This window comes from Pseudomassariella vexata (genome assembly GCF_002105095.1).
Source record: "Pseudomassariella vexata strain CBS 129021 chromosome Unknown BCR38scaffold_1, whole genome shotgun sequence".
NCBI lineage: Eukaryota > Fungi > Ascomycota > Sordariomycetes > Amphisphaeriales > Pseudomassariaceae > Pseudomassariella > Pseudomassariella vexata.
The window spans coordinates 184,619-200,042 of record NW_024467956.1 but is presented as its reverse complement, the minus strand read 5'-3'; the positions used below and the strand labels follow the sequence as shown (position 1 = coordinate 200,042).

The 15,424-nt window shown below is 49.2% G+C and overlaps 4 protein-coding genes and 1 non-coding gene across 5 annotated transcripts; 4 read left to right on the top strand and 1 right to left on the bottom strand.

Moving 5' to 3' along the window:
• The first annotated feature begins 727 nt into the window (after positions 1-727).
• Positions 728-2,648, top strand: BCR38DRAFT_415495 (uncharacterized protein). The gene has a single exon (XM_040859023.1). It carries the CDS (start codon positions 1,150-1,152, stop codon positions 2,269-2,271), a length of 1,122 nt encoding a protein of 373 aa, XP_040720523.1. The 5' UTR covers positions 728-1,149; the 3' UTR covers positions 2,272-2,648.
• Positions 2,649-2,956: 308 nt separating this feature from the next.
• BCR38DRAFT_479463 (uncharacterized protein) lies at positions 2,957-3,304 on the top strand (the record flags this gene model as incomplete). The annotated part of the gene is made up of 1 exon (XM_040863157.1): positions 2,957-3,304. The coding sequence occupies one exon, from the start codon at positions 2,957-2,959 to the stop codon at positions 3,302-3,304; it is 348 nt and encodes a 115-aa protein (XP_040720522.1).
• Positions 3,305-4,455: 1,151 nt separating this feature from the next.
• Positions 4,456-4,558, bottom strand: BCR38DRAFT_t3. The gene has a single exon. It is a non-coding gene; the product is annotated as a tRNA-Thr (tRNA).
• A 5,708-nt stretch (positions 4,559-10,266) lies between these two features.
• On the top strand, positions 10,267-11,557 carry BCR38DRAFT_330152 (FAS1 domain-containing protein; the record flags this gene model as incomplete). Its single annotated transcript, XM_040854935.1, has 5 exons — positions 10,267-10,372; positions 10,425-10,768; positions 10,826-11,256; positions 11,302-11,372; positions 11,460-11,557. The coding sequence occupies 5 exons, from the start codon at positions 10,267-10,269 to the stop codon at positions 11,555-11,557; spliced, it is 1,050 nt and encodes a 349-aa protein (XP_040720521.1).
• Positions 11,558-12,325: 768 nt separating this feature from the next.
• BCR38DRAFT_491602 (uncharacterized protein) lies at positions 12,326-14,258 on the top strand. Its single transcript, XM_040864678.1, has 2 exons — positions 12,326-12,795; positions 12,858-14,258. The coding sequence occupies exons 1-2, from the start codon at positions 12,482-12,484 to the stop codon at positions 13,999-14,001; spliced, it is 1,458 nt and encodes a 485-aa protein (XP_040720520.1). The 5' UTR covers positions 12,326-12,481; the 3' UTR covers positions 14,002-14,258.
• The last annotated feature ends 1,166 nt before the right edge of the window (positions 14,259-15,424 follow it).

Below are 15,424 nucleotides of genomic sequence, written 5' to 3'. Positions count from 1 at the left end.
CTTATGTCTTTCCAGGGTATCCTTCCTATTTTAGCTCCTATAATTCCTGGGTACCTACTTTAAGTGTTCATTTGATTTCCACACATTGACCTCGAGATTACTTCTTCCCTAGGGCCCTTGGAAAAGATGATACTACTATCAATCCCATGTGTGGCACTCAGAGTGCCATCAGAATAGCGGACGGAGCAGACAATCCTATCACCTCCATGATTGCACAAGTGGAAAGCCGCACAGTCCACACTCACCGAACTCACCCCGTCAGGATCCTGTGTTTTAGGTGCTAGACTAATGCATTGAAAGCCTGGTAGGATAATTCCGCTAAGACCATACAGCAAAGCGGCTATCCATTGGTAAGACTGTGATCTTCTTCATTGCTTATACGACGCCCAATCTGACAAGACCTGAGAATTAGCTACAGCCTCTTTCGCATTTCAACTATAGTCTCCTAGCATTCGTTCACATATGTCTGAAGCAGTGATAAGATACACTTAATAATAAATACCACCATGGCCTCAGCGATGATTGTCCCATGCCAGAGGAGTAGGTATTCCAGTTCCTGTCTTCGGACTAGTATAGAATGCAAGCTCTTACGTTGGACATATGCCCCAGCTGAAGGTGAGTACAAGGTAACGATCTGCATCTTTCTTATTTTTTTTCACAGCATGATCTCAATACAGATCATCATCGTTACATTTTCTGCAGCCACCGAGGCATTTTCTCAAATATTCTGGTATATTGCTTACTGATCAACAGCGAGCCTACTAAATATGATGGGACAATCCTAAGTCATGAGATGCATCGCATTTATTAGACCGATAATGCGCTGTGATTAGTTAACTTTACGTAAAGGGTGAACGGGTACACGCGGGTGACCAAAGTAACGACGATCTCAGGCGGAACAAGTTGATTCTGCGTGTGGTTTTACAGTAGGTCAGCGACTTATCGCATGCTACCTCACTTCCGGTGGCCGGTTTGATCTGTCGTCCACCTGCGCAGTGATGGGCACAGTAACCAGAAGAGCTCCTGGGGTTGATCGAATGGATATAAACCGGCGGGCGATTCTCGTCCCCTGTTCCGTCTTCATACTTTTCTAGCAGGCTTCAAGCAGTCTTCTATCTAAAGAACCTCATCCTTCGCTCTCCTATAATTATGGCCAAGCAGTCCAGTTTCGTTGTTTGCCTGTTGGCAGCTTTCCTGGCCTTTGCGCCCACAGTCCTCGCCGTCATCGACAAATGGACCCCCGAAGGGTTTGACTGGAGCGCCCACGACGCAGGCCATCCAGACACTTGGAACGGGTTATACCACAACCTCAGCGACCCCTCTGTTGCAGTCAGTAAGGCGGTCATGACGATAGGCCAGGTGCGCACAGCCGAGGACGGCACGGTGGTCCTTGCCATCCCGTTCTTTCTCGGAGTGGCATACCAGGTATTCAATCTCGCGCTGACAGGCGTCGGTCTTGCCGGCGCGATCCAAGGCTGCGTTCAGAACGAAGGAAAGCCGGAGAATATCCTTTACTGTGTTGGGGGTATACTCAGCACCATCGTTGGTGTTGGCGGCATCGCCTCGGCGGCCAAGAAGCTCGCCCAGTCCCGTGGCTTTCTCGGGGTTGCCGCCAATGCTTGGGACCAATCTGGCCTTGAGAACATTGCGCTCAACGTGTTCCAGAAGCGAGGCATCGAGGGTCGCGAGGAGACGGCGCAGAAGGCGCACAACTACTTCATACACCGGGCGTTGAGCAACCTTGCGGCTGGGGAAGTTGAATTCGTGGGCTACGCGCCTGATAACCATCGACTGGCTCTGCGGGACTCGATGGAGCACCCTTTTGCGCCTATGTTCCGGTTCGAGCACAAGAGGTACGGCAAAATGGAACTCACGTCTCGCGACACGGGGGGCAAGGGAATTGCCTTCACGGTTTCGTATGCGGGCCACCCAACTCACCTGGCGACCATGGAGAAGCGCGACGAGTACTACCAGCACGAACGACTATCATCCTCACTGATGGAGGGCCGATTCGACAGCAGCGCATCCCTTGCAGATCCGGCCGACATCGAGTTTGACGGCGCTGGGGCATTCAACCAGATTGAAACTGCGATAGAGTGCGGCTTGGGCGACAGCTGGCCCGATGGCAATGTCATGTCGGTGCAGATGTATGACCAGGCGAATGAGGCGACGTTTGGCTTTGCGTCGATCGGCTTGTTTGCTGACAACAGTGTCGACTCTGGCCTGGAGGACTTTGAGCCGACGGGATTGCCGCTGACGAATTGCAACTGAGGGCCGTGAAGCACTGGTCCATTCAGATGCTGGGGCTGCAAGCGATCAAGACGATGCAGCGTAGGCCATTGCTTTGAGGTCAAGCAGATGCAATAGCGATGATTTACGGAACAGGTGGGTTTTTGTGTGGGTTGTGTCAATCTGGCGGAAGGAGCGGCTGAGGTTGTTAACGAGTAACAAGACTGGGGTAGGTGGGGTGGTGGTGTGGAGGGGGTGGGTTGGAAGATGGAGGATCACTTCCCACTGCAGATCAGTCTTGGCGCTCGGCATTCTCTTACATAGTAGCCAAGTAGCCTGTAGAGACACAAGTCGCGTACGACGCTGACAACGCATTCGTTTAATTGCAGATGAATACACACTCTTGGTCGCCTACTTTTCTATTCCTTTTCGTCCTTCACCCCCGAGAGTCTCATGGCTCTCGCCCGGGGTTGTTCTGTTCTCCTCTGAATGCAGTGCCAGCACCAATCAACCAATCAGGCAGCAGCAGCCCGCATCAACAGAGCTCACAACGTCATACTAAAATATCCACCTACAGTAGCCCTCAGCCGCAAATGCGGTCGACTCCAAAATTCAACAAGTCTACCTTATATTGCTGCAATCATACCTCAATTTTCGTGTCTTGGCTCCCATCGTCTGCCACTTTTAGTTTATCCACCGTCATTTCACTCACCACACGTCAAACAATATGGCACCGCAAACCATGTACAACCGTCCATATCCTCAATGGACCGCGCTCGCAGTAATCATCCCCTTCACGGCCCTCCTCATCGCCGTGGCCGCCACGCAGGGCGTTAAATCACCAGCGACGTGGATCGTGCTCTTCGTCGAGGTCCTTATCATGGCCGTCTTCATTATCATCGACCCGGGGATCACCATCGCAAGTCGCAGGGAACACTTGCCCGATGGGAGTGTGGTGACAATACGCAGACCCATTGTCGGCTTCAAGAAATACGAGAGGAGAGTCGGTGTTTTGGGTGGTTATGACGTGAGGGATGATGGATCTAGATATGAGGAGGCATATATTCGACTCTGAGCCACTAGTTGGGAGTTGGGTAGAGTGTGAAGAGGTAGACTGGGACTAACGAATGTCGGTATGGCATTCCACCCTCGCTATCCAGAGCATTCGTATGAACTACCAGACAGCAGCGCTATTTCTCACGTAGCACCCGATGTCAGTATCATCCGACACCGCTCCTGAACTGTCATCTGCATACAAGACACATAGACGAGGGGCCATGGATGAGGCAACGAGGCTCCTGAAGAATGCCTGATTGCTTCATGCGCCCAGCTCAGTTGCTCTGCACATATAAATGTCAGCATGTGCTTGTGTACCGTCTGCGTTATTCAGCCTACCTCATCCGAAGCTGTCCTGAGTTATATAAGAATTGGAGCGCCATGTTTATTTTGCATTGAAGTGTAAGGCGTCTAAGACAATCGCCTTCACCCCACTACTACTCCCAACACCTTTAGTGCTCTACAGTCTCTGATTTACGCTATTAGCGACCAGCAAGCCACTTTAGATAGGGATGATTTCTTACCGAGACTGGGCCACATTCTTCTACGAAATCGTTCGACTGCATGCATACCGACATAATAAAATAATATTAAATACGCCGTAGGTGTTAACCCTCGGTACCTCTACAAGTACTCCCTTAAGGGGCTATAGATGATATAGCGGGCCCTTAAGCCGCGTCGGGCGGTTATACAGGTAAACTTGTAGCCAAATGACTACTAAACCTCCTGTCCCTCCCTAAGTCTGTGCTACAACCCCTGCCTGAACTACCGATAAGTGTGGTAATGTGGCACTTAAATTCGTCCTCAGGGGTGGGATGCTGCTGATGTGCAGAAGATGCTCGACTATTTTTTTGTCGCGACAAGTCGTAGTATCTGCTAATTGGGGTTCTCGTCGAGCGTATACATCTCAACCATACGCTCAAGTGGATAGACCGTAACGTGGTCTAGACGCTCGCAAGAATCGCGGCGAGAGGGGGTCCGATAAGGGGTCGGATTAACGATTCGAATTCTGGACCGGCTGTCGAGTTATATTCCGCCGACGTAGTGCTTGACGGTCGACTGGCTAGGATGCTCGTAATCCTAAACTGCACCAATCTCCCTATTATCGCTAGGTAGGCGAAGTCAACAAGGTGGGCAGCGCGCCGTAAGGGTTGACTAAACCCCCTTGTGTGTCAGCTGCGGGATTCGAACCCGCGACTCGTCACCGACCCAAGTGGGCGAGGCTCAAATCGGGACTTATCTACCAGCGAAGTGACCAACTACACCAGCCGACACCGACATAATATAACTTCATAATGACCCCCGCCTTCGGCATTAGGCGCCAGGAAATGGTGTCCGACATGAACGTGCTTTTCCCAAAGCTCCATTTGGCGGACGATATCCTGATTGAAGGATGTCAATCTTCGACGGACAACGCTACGTCACAGACGCCGCGTGTCAGACTTCAATATCCGCTTCCCGAAATATGTAGAACACACGCTACAACCGAATGTAGCAAGAAGCCTCGGGACGCCGCACCACCAGCCGCACTATCGATCGAACAGCGCATACCTCTTTCTCTAATTCAAGCGGTTTGAATCACTCAGTTTCTTCAGCCGGTACTTCTTTCAGGAACAAGTAATCGGGCTCGAGGACGAAACACGACGGGATCCGGCAAGTATGAATTCAAATGTCAGAGTTCAAGAGCTTTGCATATTGGTGAAAGATTGCTGTAGGCATCACATCTACACTTTCTCCTTCTCTGCTTTGTGCTTATTCTCTACTATGTAGGTCCAACTAACTCAAATCAAGGCACTAAGGAAAGTAGAATAACAATGCTAACTAAGAAGCTCGATACGGTAACATCACTATTTCCTCAAGAGAGCTTATAAGGCATATAATAATGTACCTTATTTACCTATGCAATATGGATCCGACTACAGAGCTATTAAGATAGTTATTAATATTCGTGTGCTTGAACGGACGGGTAAACCTAGGCTACTATTTAAGAACCCCCCGAAGAAGGAGATTGGTGTCGCGGATACTTCAAGTACAGAGTGAAGAACGAGAGTGCTAGAGAGAAGTCGGTTGCTAGTCATCAGGTGGGTACCAGTAGTGTAGTATAGGGACTTGATAATGACAAGTTAATCAATGCCCCTCCTTAAGAGCGGGGTGTTAGGCAACCTTTGTGGGCTTTGCTAAGACCACCAAGGTTACCACGTGACTTAGCCCTTTGGGACTAAGTCCAACCTTCGTGCTCCATAGGACTAGATAGAATGTCATGCTTTTACAACCTCACAAATCTTTTGTGAAGGTCAACCCTCGCAGACTCACTACAACCAGGTGACTTACAGCTGGAACACCTGCCATGGCAGTGCCAGATGGGAAGCCAATCATAACCCCTGTAGGAGCCCCGCCAAGCGTGGACGACTTAGTCGCGCTCCCTCAAACCTAAGTTGTCATCTTCTTTCCTTCGCTCCTTAGAGTAGAATCTTCGTCGATAGCACCTAATCGAGGTCTCTACCAATGCGATGCAACCCAGGTCGTGACATCTTTGACCACCTTTGCGTGTAATATCTGGCAAGCTACGTAGCTTATCTGCACCTGACAATTAGTACCCATATTACCGATATACTAAAATTAACACCGTAGGAGTCTCTATCTAAGAGCAGATAGATTAGATTAGAGAGGCGGTCTTAACCATAATACGTGCTCTTACAACTAAGCTTACAACTAAGGCTGAACCGTTACCCTATACTAAATGGTTATCGACGATAGATATTACTAAGTTACAGAACACTTACACCTACTAAAGAAACTCAGTAAGATCCCGACGACAAGTAGCCCAAGCGTACCTAGAGCTCAAACTTGAAAGACAAGGAGGTAGCTAAGGAATACCTAGTATCTAGTATATCGGCCTTATGCTCAACAAAGTCGTTATTCGGCGTTTTCTAGAGGCCACGGGGGTGAATGCTAACACCACGGAATCCAGACTTCATGTTACGATCTGTGCGGGCCGACTCCCTCACTTTAGCACAATAGCGCAGAATTTTGATCTGTCCCACAGCTTGACTCCCTTTGTTCGGCTAACAGACTAATTTTAATCCCGTAATTTGACTTTACGGACGAGAAAACTATCTGATGAAGTGATTATACAGTACACGACTATTTAGCGTTATTGTAACGAGGATACCACACGTCTCACAATATAATAGTCAGGTAGTGCAAAGGGTAGCTAAAAGTAGGCCAGTGTATGGGTGCGTATATTGCAAGACTGATTCTTGAAGAATCTAAACTAGGTGCGAGCGTCTCGAGTTCTCCTCTTAAGCTGGGCGGTTCCGGGGTTTTACCGGATCGGGGCGAATCCCTCCCGACTCAGCTTGTCAGCTGAGACCGGCCCGCCACAACGGCTCTTTCCTTACACGTACGACGACGACTTACACGTATATCATCCTGTAGCTGCTGTTCAATATCCCGTTGAGACTGTAAGTCCTGACCGTCTCGTAAACTAAGAGATCCTCTATCTTGTAGCTGTCGATTTTTAGTCCTTCGACGACGGCTTAGCTCTTGATTGACCTTCCGAAGTGTAGTGTGACAGGCTGTGCCTGATATGGGATCCGGAGCTGCAAGGACCGTGCGTCCGGATCCACCAAAGGAACCATCGAGGGCATACAAAACATAGTCCGTGTTCCCGGGACAACTCGCATATTTTACTTTCCTCCTCAGTTAGATAATTAACAGTATTTGGCCATGTTGAGCTGTATAGTTTCGCAGTGAGCCCGTCACAGCTTTCTGGACCTATATAAGTTATCTACTGGATTTATAGCGGTTAAAGTACCACTTTCCTTCTATAATGCCGCTATTATCAACATTAGCTGATACGAAAACGTAGGGGGACCCACTGGTTAGGTGAATCCCATTCAATTAGATACTATAACGTTGCGCACTGCTGCATTATAGCATCTCCCCCCCTAGGTGCACGCATCATTAGCCGTATCTAAGGCTTTGAAAAGTCTAGATTGCGACTATTTAGTTGAAATGCTAGGATTCAGGGTAAATTCGTTATTATACCACTGTCGCATAGATTACAAAGCTTTGGTATCATTACGTATGTATACTTGATGTGAGTGCATATGGGGTGTGAATTGTTGTATTGGGAAAGGATGGCCAGGTCAGCTATTCTGGCCTGGCAGAGCTCTTTTATAGCTCTTATCTTATCTATCTTATCTATAGCTACAGGGTAACCCCCCATGGGGTCACGTATCAAGACTGCCACTGCCGGACTCTCGTCACATTCTCGTTACTAGTTGTGGAATATTGTATAAGTAAGCACAAGTGTGATAGTGGGCAACGTGTCTGGTTGAGGGGTAATGACGTTAGTAGGAGAAAATGAACTGGAACTAAGCGATTACGATTGGTAAGGGCTTGTTGAATACACGGTTTACGAAAAGCTCTTCCGCGTCCAAATAAAATTGGCCAGGGTTGACGAGGTTGAGCTGCCCCTAGCCACGGTGGTGGTGCTGAAAGTACGTGACACTTGGTTATTGACAAAGATGTAGACGGTGTCGAAGGAGTGGTATGGCTGCCAGGGACCGAAGTCGGGCTGCTCGTTGAGATGATACTGGTAGTAACCAACACAGACGAAGTGCTACTAGCGCCAGGGACATAAATCGAGTTGCTCGTCTACTCGACACTTAAGAACTAGGGATAACGTCAGCTGTTGAATCATCTTCGTAGGTAGACCCGAATTTCGCGGTATTGTTCTTTGTTACTGGAGTGCCAACTACAATGGATGAGATTAAATGTGGTCGAGCTTGTACAGATGCTAGTCGGTTCTAAATATGTAGGGACAATGGAATTATACATCAGTTTGAGTCGACTACGTGTAGAGCCAAATGTCGCTGTATTGTCGGTCGTCACGGGGGTGGAACAAAAGCTTCTGAAGAAAATTTGAATGAGGAGGTGCTCTCAGCAACGAAAACGCTGGTAACTTATGCAACATTGGCTTGAGGTGGACGTCGCCGACTCTATATTCTGATCAGCACTTGTGATGGACTTAGATGTCGTGGAGTCAGAAGTCCTGGACTCGGAAGTTTGAGGCTCCGAAGCAGTGGGCTTGGGGGTCACAAGATCAGACGTTGTGAAACCAGTCGTTATCAAGCTCACGCCTTCAGCTATGGTTGTACTCTGATCGATCGAGTCGCCTCTCCTCCGAGATTTGGGGGGCGTCTGTAAATAGCTGGCTTCAGAAGGCGGATATTCCATGTAGCACTTGATATCCCGGAAATAGTCTTATATATGCATATTATGGTTGCTGATAAGGGTGCGCGACCGTGCGATACCGATCGGGAAGGGGTGCTAAACCCGGCAGGTGCAATAGCACTTTCTCTACACATAAGAAGGATACTATTAAAACATAGCGATATTTTTGACATGCATGGGTGGTCCGGATTAAACCATATATTGGCTCATGGATAAACAAAAGGAATACACGACTGATATGAAGCATCAAAGGCTCGTGATACAGACAAAGCTCTGGAAGCTTTAGTGCAGAGCTTCTGGGTCGCACGGTCAACCTCATCATACACATTGCGGTCGGCTTTGGTAATTGTCTGCTTGAGTACTCAAGCTCAAGTAGGGAAGCGAATAATCAGATCCACTGGTGGGTGCCAGGCTGTGACCGACTGAGTTCGATCCGAATTTGGTCATCTTCGATTCGACTTGTGGCCCCAAGAGTAGGCGACAGAGAAATGGTGGACACCGTGAATTCGTGGATTCTCTCCCATCTTGGTTCATTGCCACTGGTGAAAAGCCGCATCTTAGTAAGTCGATTCACAGTTCATACTTTCAAGTCATTAAGCTCTAGATACTACAGTTTTTCATCGAGCATGCCGCGTAATACCCCACTTACACGATCAGCCAAAGTCTGCAGAAGTGCAAGCTGACGATTCTCGGCGTTGATCTCTGCCAAATATCTCATGATATACTCAACTTGCGATGCCATGCTCTTGTCTGGTGGCTCCCTGTGCTTTGTGGATGACAAAAACCAGCCGAGGTGCTTACATATCTTGCTAGAGTGCTTAGCCAGATACTGTTAGAGGTTCAGTCGAGCTGAAGCACCCGATCTCTCTTCCCTTATCACAATACCTGATCCATCGCCCACGCATTGACCAGTTTGGAGAGGGTTTATGCTTTCGGGGAACACACCTGCTCTGTGGGCACAGCCCCAATCGGAGCTGCCAATGCGGCCTTGGAACGCATAGTACGGCAGGCGGTGCACAAGCCGATTGCCGAATTGCGGGGAAATAGGGTGTCGAGTGCTGGCTGAAATAGTGTTGCTAGCCAGGGATCAAGCGCGTAGGAAGGGGGCTCATTCGAACCTATCCTGACGACATTGACTTTTCTTCCCCCAGCTCGTTACGAAAAGTCCACAAATGATGATTTGGGGGTCAATCCCCCATGAACTACCATGACTTTGGCTATGGGAACTCTCTTCTTGAGTTTCATCTGACAGCGGCTGACCTTGTGTACTATTCAACTGGTCGCCGCACTCTACTCAACATCAGCTGTCAACTGCTTTCGCCGAACCCTAACATGGGCCGAAGACGATGACTTATCGCCGTTGCTTTGGCGCGGATAGAACGGGTTTGGACCGGAAAATACGGCTCGATCTAGCTTTGGTCGGGGATGTCTGGGCGCGGAAACCATGGGGACAATATCATTGGTCTTTCCTCAATCAAGGAGCTCCTTTCCTCTCGGCCCTGCTCAACGACATCATGACTTTAGTCATTCGCTTGTCTTACGTCTTTGAGTCTGCTGGATGCAGCAGTCTTGAGATGCATGCTGCAAGTACCGCGTATATCTGTGAACGTTGTGTCGTCTTCTTAAAGAGGACGGAAGCTGCACCCTGTACATGGCGACGGGAGTTTCGATATTGTACCGAAATTCGCACGCTGAAATTCTCATTCGAGTTTCTGGAATCGCAATATCACAGCAGTTACGATGCAGTCGAAGAAACTACTCCATTTGGCGCTGATCAGCACTTGTGCGGCCCAATCCCTGACCGAGGCTCTGAACGGACAGAATGATACCCTATCTGTGTTGAATGGTATGTTTCCCTGACTCTTGGGGTTTTTACCATGGAATTGACGGCCCCAAAGGTCTTCTGGCGCAGTATCCCGATCTCGTCAACACACTCAACAGCGCATCCAACATCACTGTACTAGCACCCAACAACGATGCCTTGAACAATATTCTGCGCGATGTCGACGCGGCCGACTCCCTCGCTGATTCCGGCACCGTGACTGCCTTGCTACAATATCACGTTCTCACGGGCACCTACTTCGCATCCAACTTCACAGATGACGCGAAGTTTATCCCTACCCTCCTCACTAACGAAACGTTTACGAATGTCACTGGCGGTCAAAGAGTCGAGGCCCAAGCGGATGGTGACTCCGTCAACATCTACAGTGCTCTGAAACAGAAAGTGACCGTCGTCCAGCCAGTGAACTTCCCTACACAACGATATGTGAACTTGACCAACCATACTAACACTATCTAGAATGTCAACTTCACTGGTGGCACCATTCATATCATTGATGGTGTCCTCAGCATCCCCCAAAATGACACGGCCACCTTGACGGCAGCGAACCTGACCGCTCTTGCCGGTGCCGTCCAGACTTCTAATCTGGACAATACCCTCGCCACTCGCCACGACGTCACCATCTTCGCTCCCAACAATGACGCTTTTAACGCCATTGGGAGCGTGGTCGGCAGCTTGTCCAATGAAGACTTGGCCAATGTTTTGGGTTACCATATTGTTGAAGGGCAGGTATTATACAGTACCTTGATTAACGGCAATAACTCCCTTCGTGCTACCAATGGGGACGAGTTGAAGGTTACAGTCAATGATGGTAACGTGTACGTCAACGCGGCCAAGGTCACCCTACCTGATGTGCTGGTTAGCAACGGTGTGGCTCATGTCATTAACCAGTAAGTTTGCATTCCATACTACCGAGCTTCCGCTTACAGTGTTAGGGTGTTGAATCCAAGCAATAATACTGTTACTCCTGATCCTACCGCGACAACTGCCCCTCCTGCGTTCAGCGGTGGAGCTACAGGAACAGGTGGCATTCCATTTACTAGTGGTGTTACCACGCCTACATCAACTAATCCGGCTGCGACTACGGGTCCAGGCGGTGCTACACATGCTGCAGCCGCTGCGCCTTTGGCGACTGGCGCTGTTGGTGCTGTTGCTCTATTTGGTGGTGCTGCTTTGCTTGTCAACATCTGATCATCTTAGTACGGTGCAGATAAGGTTTTATTTTGAGGTTAGTCCAATATTGGCGATGTGTGCTTGATACTTCAATACATGCCAGAATTAAATACGAATTTATTTTGTCCGTCTACGAACTTTGAAAAGTCCTCTTATACTGCAACTTCTCAATGCATTAAACTATGGCGAGTAAAAAAGTAACGAGGATGAGAGGAGTGTCTACCACAAACTAGCCAGAATGTTGACTGCCAACACCATCACGAGCTAGCAGAAATTGCCTTTGAATAGTGCTAACTGAATGATAACCTCCCCTACGATCCGTTGTCAGCCCAAGCTCCTTAAATCGATGTCTCGTAGTAACTTCGAGCGTTAGCCTTGACTGCACCTAATCAAGATGGACTGTTCGTCTGGGGTTGATCTACCACATAATGCTGCGCACGAGATTATACTATCAGTAAACGAAGGGTACATCCACTGAATATGAGAAATGCATGGCGGGACGGCTTGAGGCGTTCGCGATCTTATACGTCACAGGGTTAGTCGCTTCAGCGTAATTGTTTCTGGAAATTCTAGCGCGTATAATTCTCGTGTCAAAGGCAAATTATGTGGACATTGCTATCTCGTACAAAGTTTGTGGCGTTGAGCTATGTCTATCACCACAACAACCACGGTTTCACGATGTGGAAAGACTGGATTCCACGAAGAAACCACCTAAACGATGAAACGCCTTCTCTCGGCGAAATATCCAAGTGAAATGATGGGACCCTCGTTAGTATCTTTCCAGGTGGGCTGCACAAGTATTTTGTATTGGCCTCTCCCATTTCTTCCCATTAAAAATCCGGCTGTACTTGTTCCTCTTCAAAATCGATGTGGAATACCTGTGGATGATGATTTGAGATGCTGTCGAGCTAGCACGATCATCTCAAACTCCATCCCACCTAAATGCCGTGCCCAATAATCTCAGCGCCGCTGGCGGCTATGACAACAGCCTTCGATTTCCCTTGCCCAACGACTTGGCTCCAGTCGGCCACAACGGCACCCGAGCATATCCCCCCCTTTCCAACGGCTGGGCCATCTTCGTGCAACCCGCCGGCATGGGCAAGCAATGTGGCTGGCCACGGATTGCAATACTATTCACCAGCTATATGCCCCAGAGGTTTCAATGTCGGACCTGAATGCAAAATCACGAAAACTCGGGCGCCAGAGGGGATTCCAGCTATACGGAGCGGCGAAACGGTGGTATACTGTGTTCCAAGGTCAGTAAGGCGAAAGAAAACATGAGAGCTTCAGGGTCATACCCAAACTGACTCGGTAGTAGAGGTTATACATGCACAACAGACACAGCTCATGGCCAAGGGGGAGTCTGGGGATACACGAGTAGCCAAGGGTCTGATTCCATTACAGTCGGTCCTGCCATCCAGATCCGCTGGCAGAGCTCCGATTTGCCGGCCCTCGAGACCCACCCTCTCACTCCTGGTATGGTTCTGGCGGGACGCACAACGACGGTGACGCGGACAACAACGAAGACTCGCGACGCCCTGAACGTTATCGGAACACCAGTGGCTGCTGGTTATGCTGTGACATCCACTGTGGGAATTCCAACGACAGAGACGACGGCAGCTGCCGCAGAGAAAGCCTACGACTCAGCATCGGTCATCGCACCTCCTGTGGCACAAAAATCCACCTCGACGTCCAAAGCTGTTGACACCACCAATAGTCCCCAACGTCCCACAAACTTGACTCTGGCCATCATTGCTCTGGCAGTAACGCTAGGGCTCGTCTGCGTCGGCCTCTTCGCCTTCGTAATTATTCGCCGCGGCAAGGCATCGAAGAACGAACGAACAAGACCTACCATGAACCTGCAGGTGGAAATGACACAAGACGATGGCAAATACAGTGCAAGCGTGCAAAATCAAGTCGAACCTCAAGATACAAACATGATCAATCATGTCTCTTATGACTCGGCGCCGGACGTAGAAAAAGGAGGGGCCTTTAAAGCAGGGAAGATCACTGATCTCCTGCCCCCATCAGCGCCATCTCGCACAGACTCCAGCATATCCCAATTCAGCGACTCGGTCACATCCATCGTCGTGCAAAGGGACAGTATCATGTCGCGCGTCTCTCGCCTCTTCGGTGCTTATTCCCCGTCAAGGAAAGCGCCGCAATTCACGTTGGCCACACCGCCTGGTACATCACGACAGTCGAGTTTCGCAGACGGCTCGGGCTCGCCTAACTCCCCGGAGTCATCAGAGCGAGATTCGGAGTACTGGGCGGGACCGTACGGAGTTGGATTGACGGCACCGGGGCAGGGCCTAGTGGTGTATCGGAACTTTGATGAAGAGGATGAGCAGGAATCGCCTCCAAAGTCGAGGAGCAGGCTGAGTCGAGTCGGCATGGGGAAGTATGACCGCCGGTTTAGCGGTAGGAGCAATGATACCTTTGGGAAGTTGTTGAACATGTAAGAATTGTCCGGAAAAGCACCGTGGAGTGGCTGATTTCAAAATCCCGGCTTGTCGTGTATTGCCCAAGTATATCGACACTTGGGAGGGCCGTTGATATGGGTGCATCAAGACATTGAAGGGAGACCCTGCTGAGCAGACCATCCCGCCCTGTCATGCCGTATTTTTAATTTGGAAGAAGGATATTCATGTAGAGGGAGTACGGAGTCGGAGTATATTTTCCTTTGTTAGAGATAGACCGTTGACTTGAGTGCTAGAAAGATGCAAAATCGACACCAATGATTGTCAGCGGATGATATTGCCATATATAATACATTAGCGAGTTTCCCTGCTCCTGTACCGGCCGCCAAGAATTTCTTGTAGCGGTGGTGGATCTTCAAATGACAGACGACACAATCCTATTCGTGACAGTACGCAGATTAATACCAGCGTCCTACTAACTCATGTCAAACTCCTTCGACTTTCAGGTACTATATAATACTGTGCGGATTATATAGGTTTAGAACTAGCTAAATATACTTTTGTTAACGTAGTCCACGGTCCAATTGCACACTTCGGCAGATTTTCGTACGCTACCACTTTGACCTGCGGTTTTTCACCACATAACTATGGTTGATTCTTGGAATGAAAGTGATATGATTATAGCATTACATGCGCTTCAATCTAATCCAAAATTAAGTGTACGTCGCGCTGGTCAGATCTATAACGTACCTTTTAGAACCCTTGCGTATCGACGCGACGGTAAACCCGCTCGAGCGATTACGCGATCGCCAACGCAAAAGTTGACTCCTTCCGAAGAAGAGGCAATCGTACGACATATAACCGACCTAGATTCGCGAGCATTGAAACGGGGTCAGGCGGTCAGTAGGATATACCTACCACCTAACACACTGAACAGACGGCTCCAGTACCAACAGATCCCATCTGTTGGTCTTATCAGACGAAGATCGTGGTACTGGTTATAAGAGTGGAGCTCTTATACGTCTGGTGCGCGAGTTGGTCGGATGTGCCTCTGAGACTCGTATCGTGATAATAGGATCTCGAACGTAAAGATAAGCTGAATAACTAAAATAACTAAATAACTGTCACGACCTGGGTTGCATCGCATTGGTAGAGACCTCGATTAGGTGCTATCGACGAAGATTCTACTCTAAGGAGCGAAGGAAAGAAGATGACAACTTAGGTTTGAGGGAGCGCGACTAAGTCATCCACGCTTGGCGGGGCTCCTACAAGGGTTATGATTGGCTTCCCATCTGACACTGCCACGGCAGGTGTTCCAGCTGTAAGTCACCTGGTTGTAGTGAGTCTGCGAGGGTTGACCTTCACAGACGAGACCGGTTTTGTGATGGGCCAAATCTCGTCCGAAATGGTCGTGACGACTTCTGATCGGCGCGGAAGGCCTAGAGAAGCCCAGCAAGGAAATCGG

Bases quoted from the DNA above. Each gene is read 5' to 3' on its own strand.
- BCR38DRAFT_491602 (XM_040864678.1), top strand. From the start codon at position 12,482: ATGCCGTGCCCAATAATCTCAGCGCCGCTGGCGGCTATGACAACAGCC. The intron at 12,796-12,857 runs GTCAGTAAGGCG...ACTCGGTAGTAG, and splicing joins GTGGTATACTGTGTTCCAAG to AGGTTATACATGCACAACAG.
- BCR38DRAFT_415495 (XM_040859023.1), top strand. From the start codon at position 1,150: ATGGCCAAGCAGTCCAGTTTCGTTGTTTGCCTGTTGGCAGCTTTCCTG.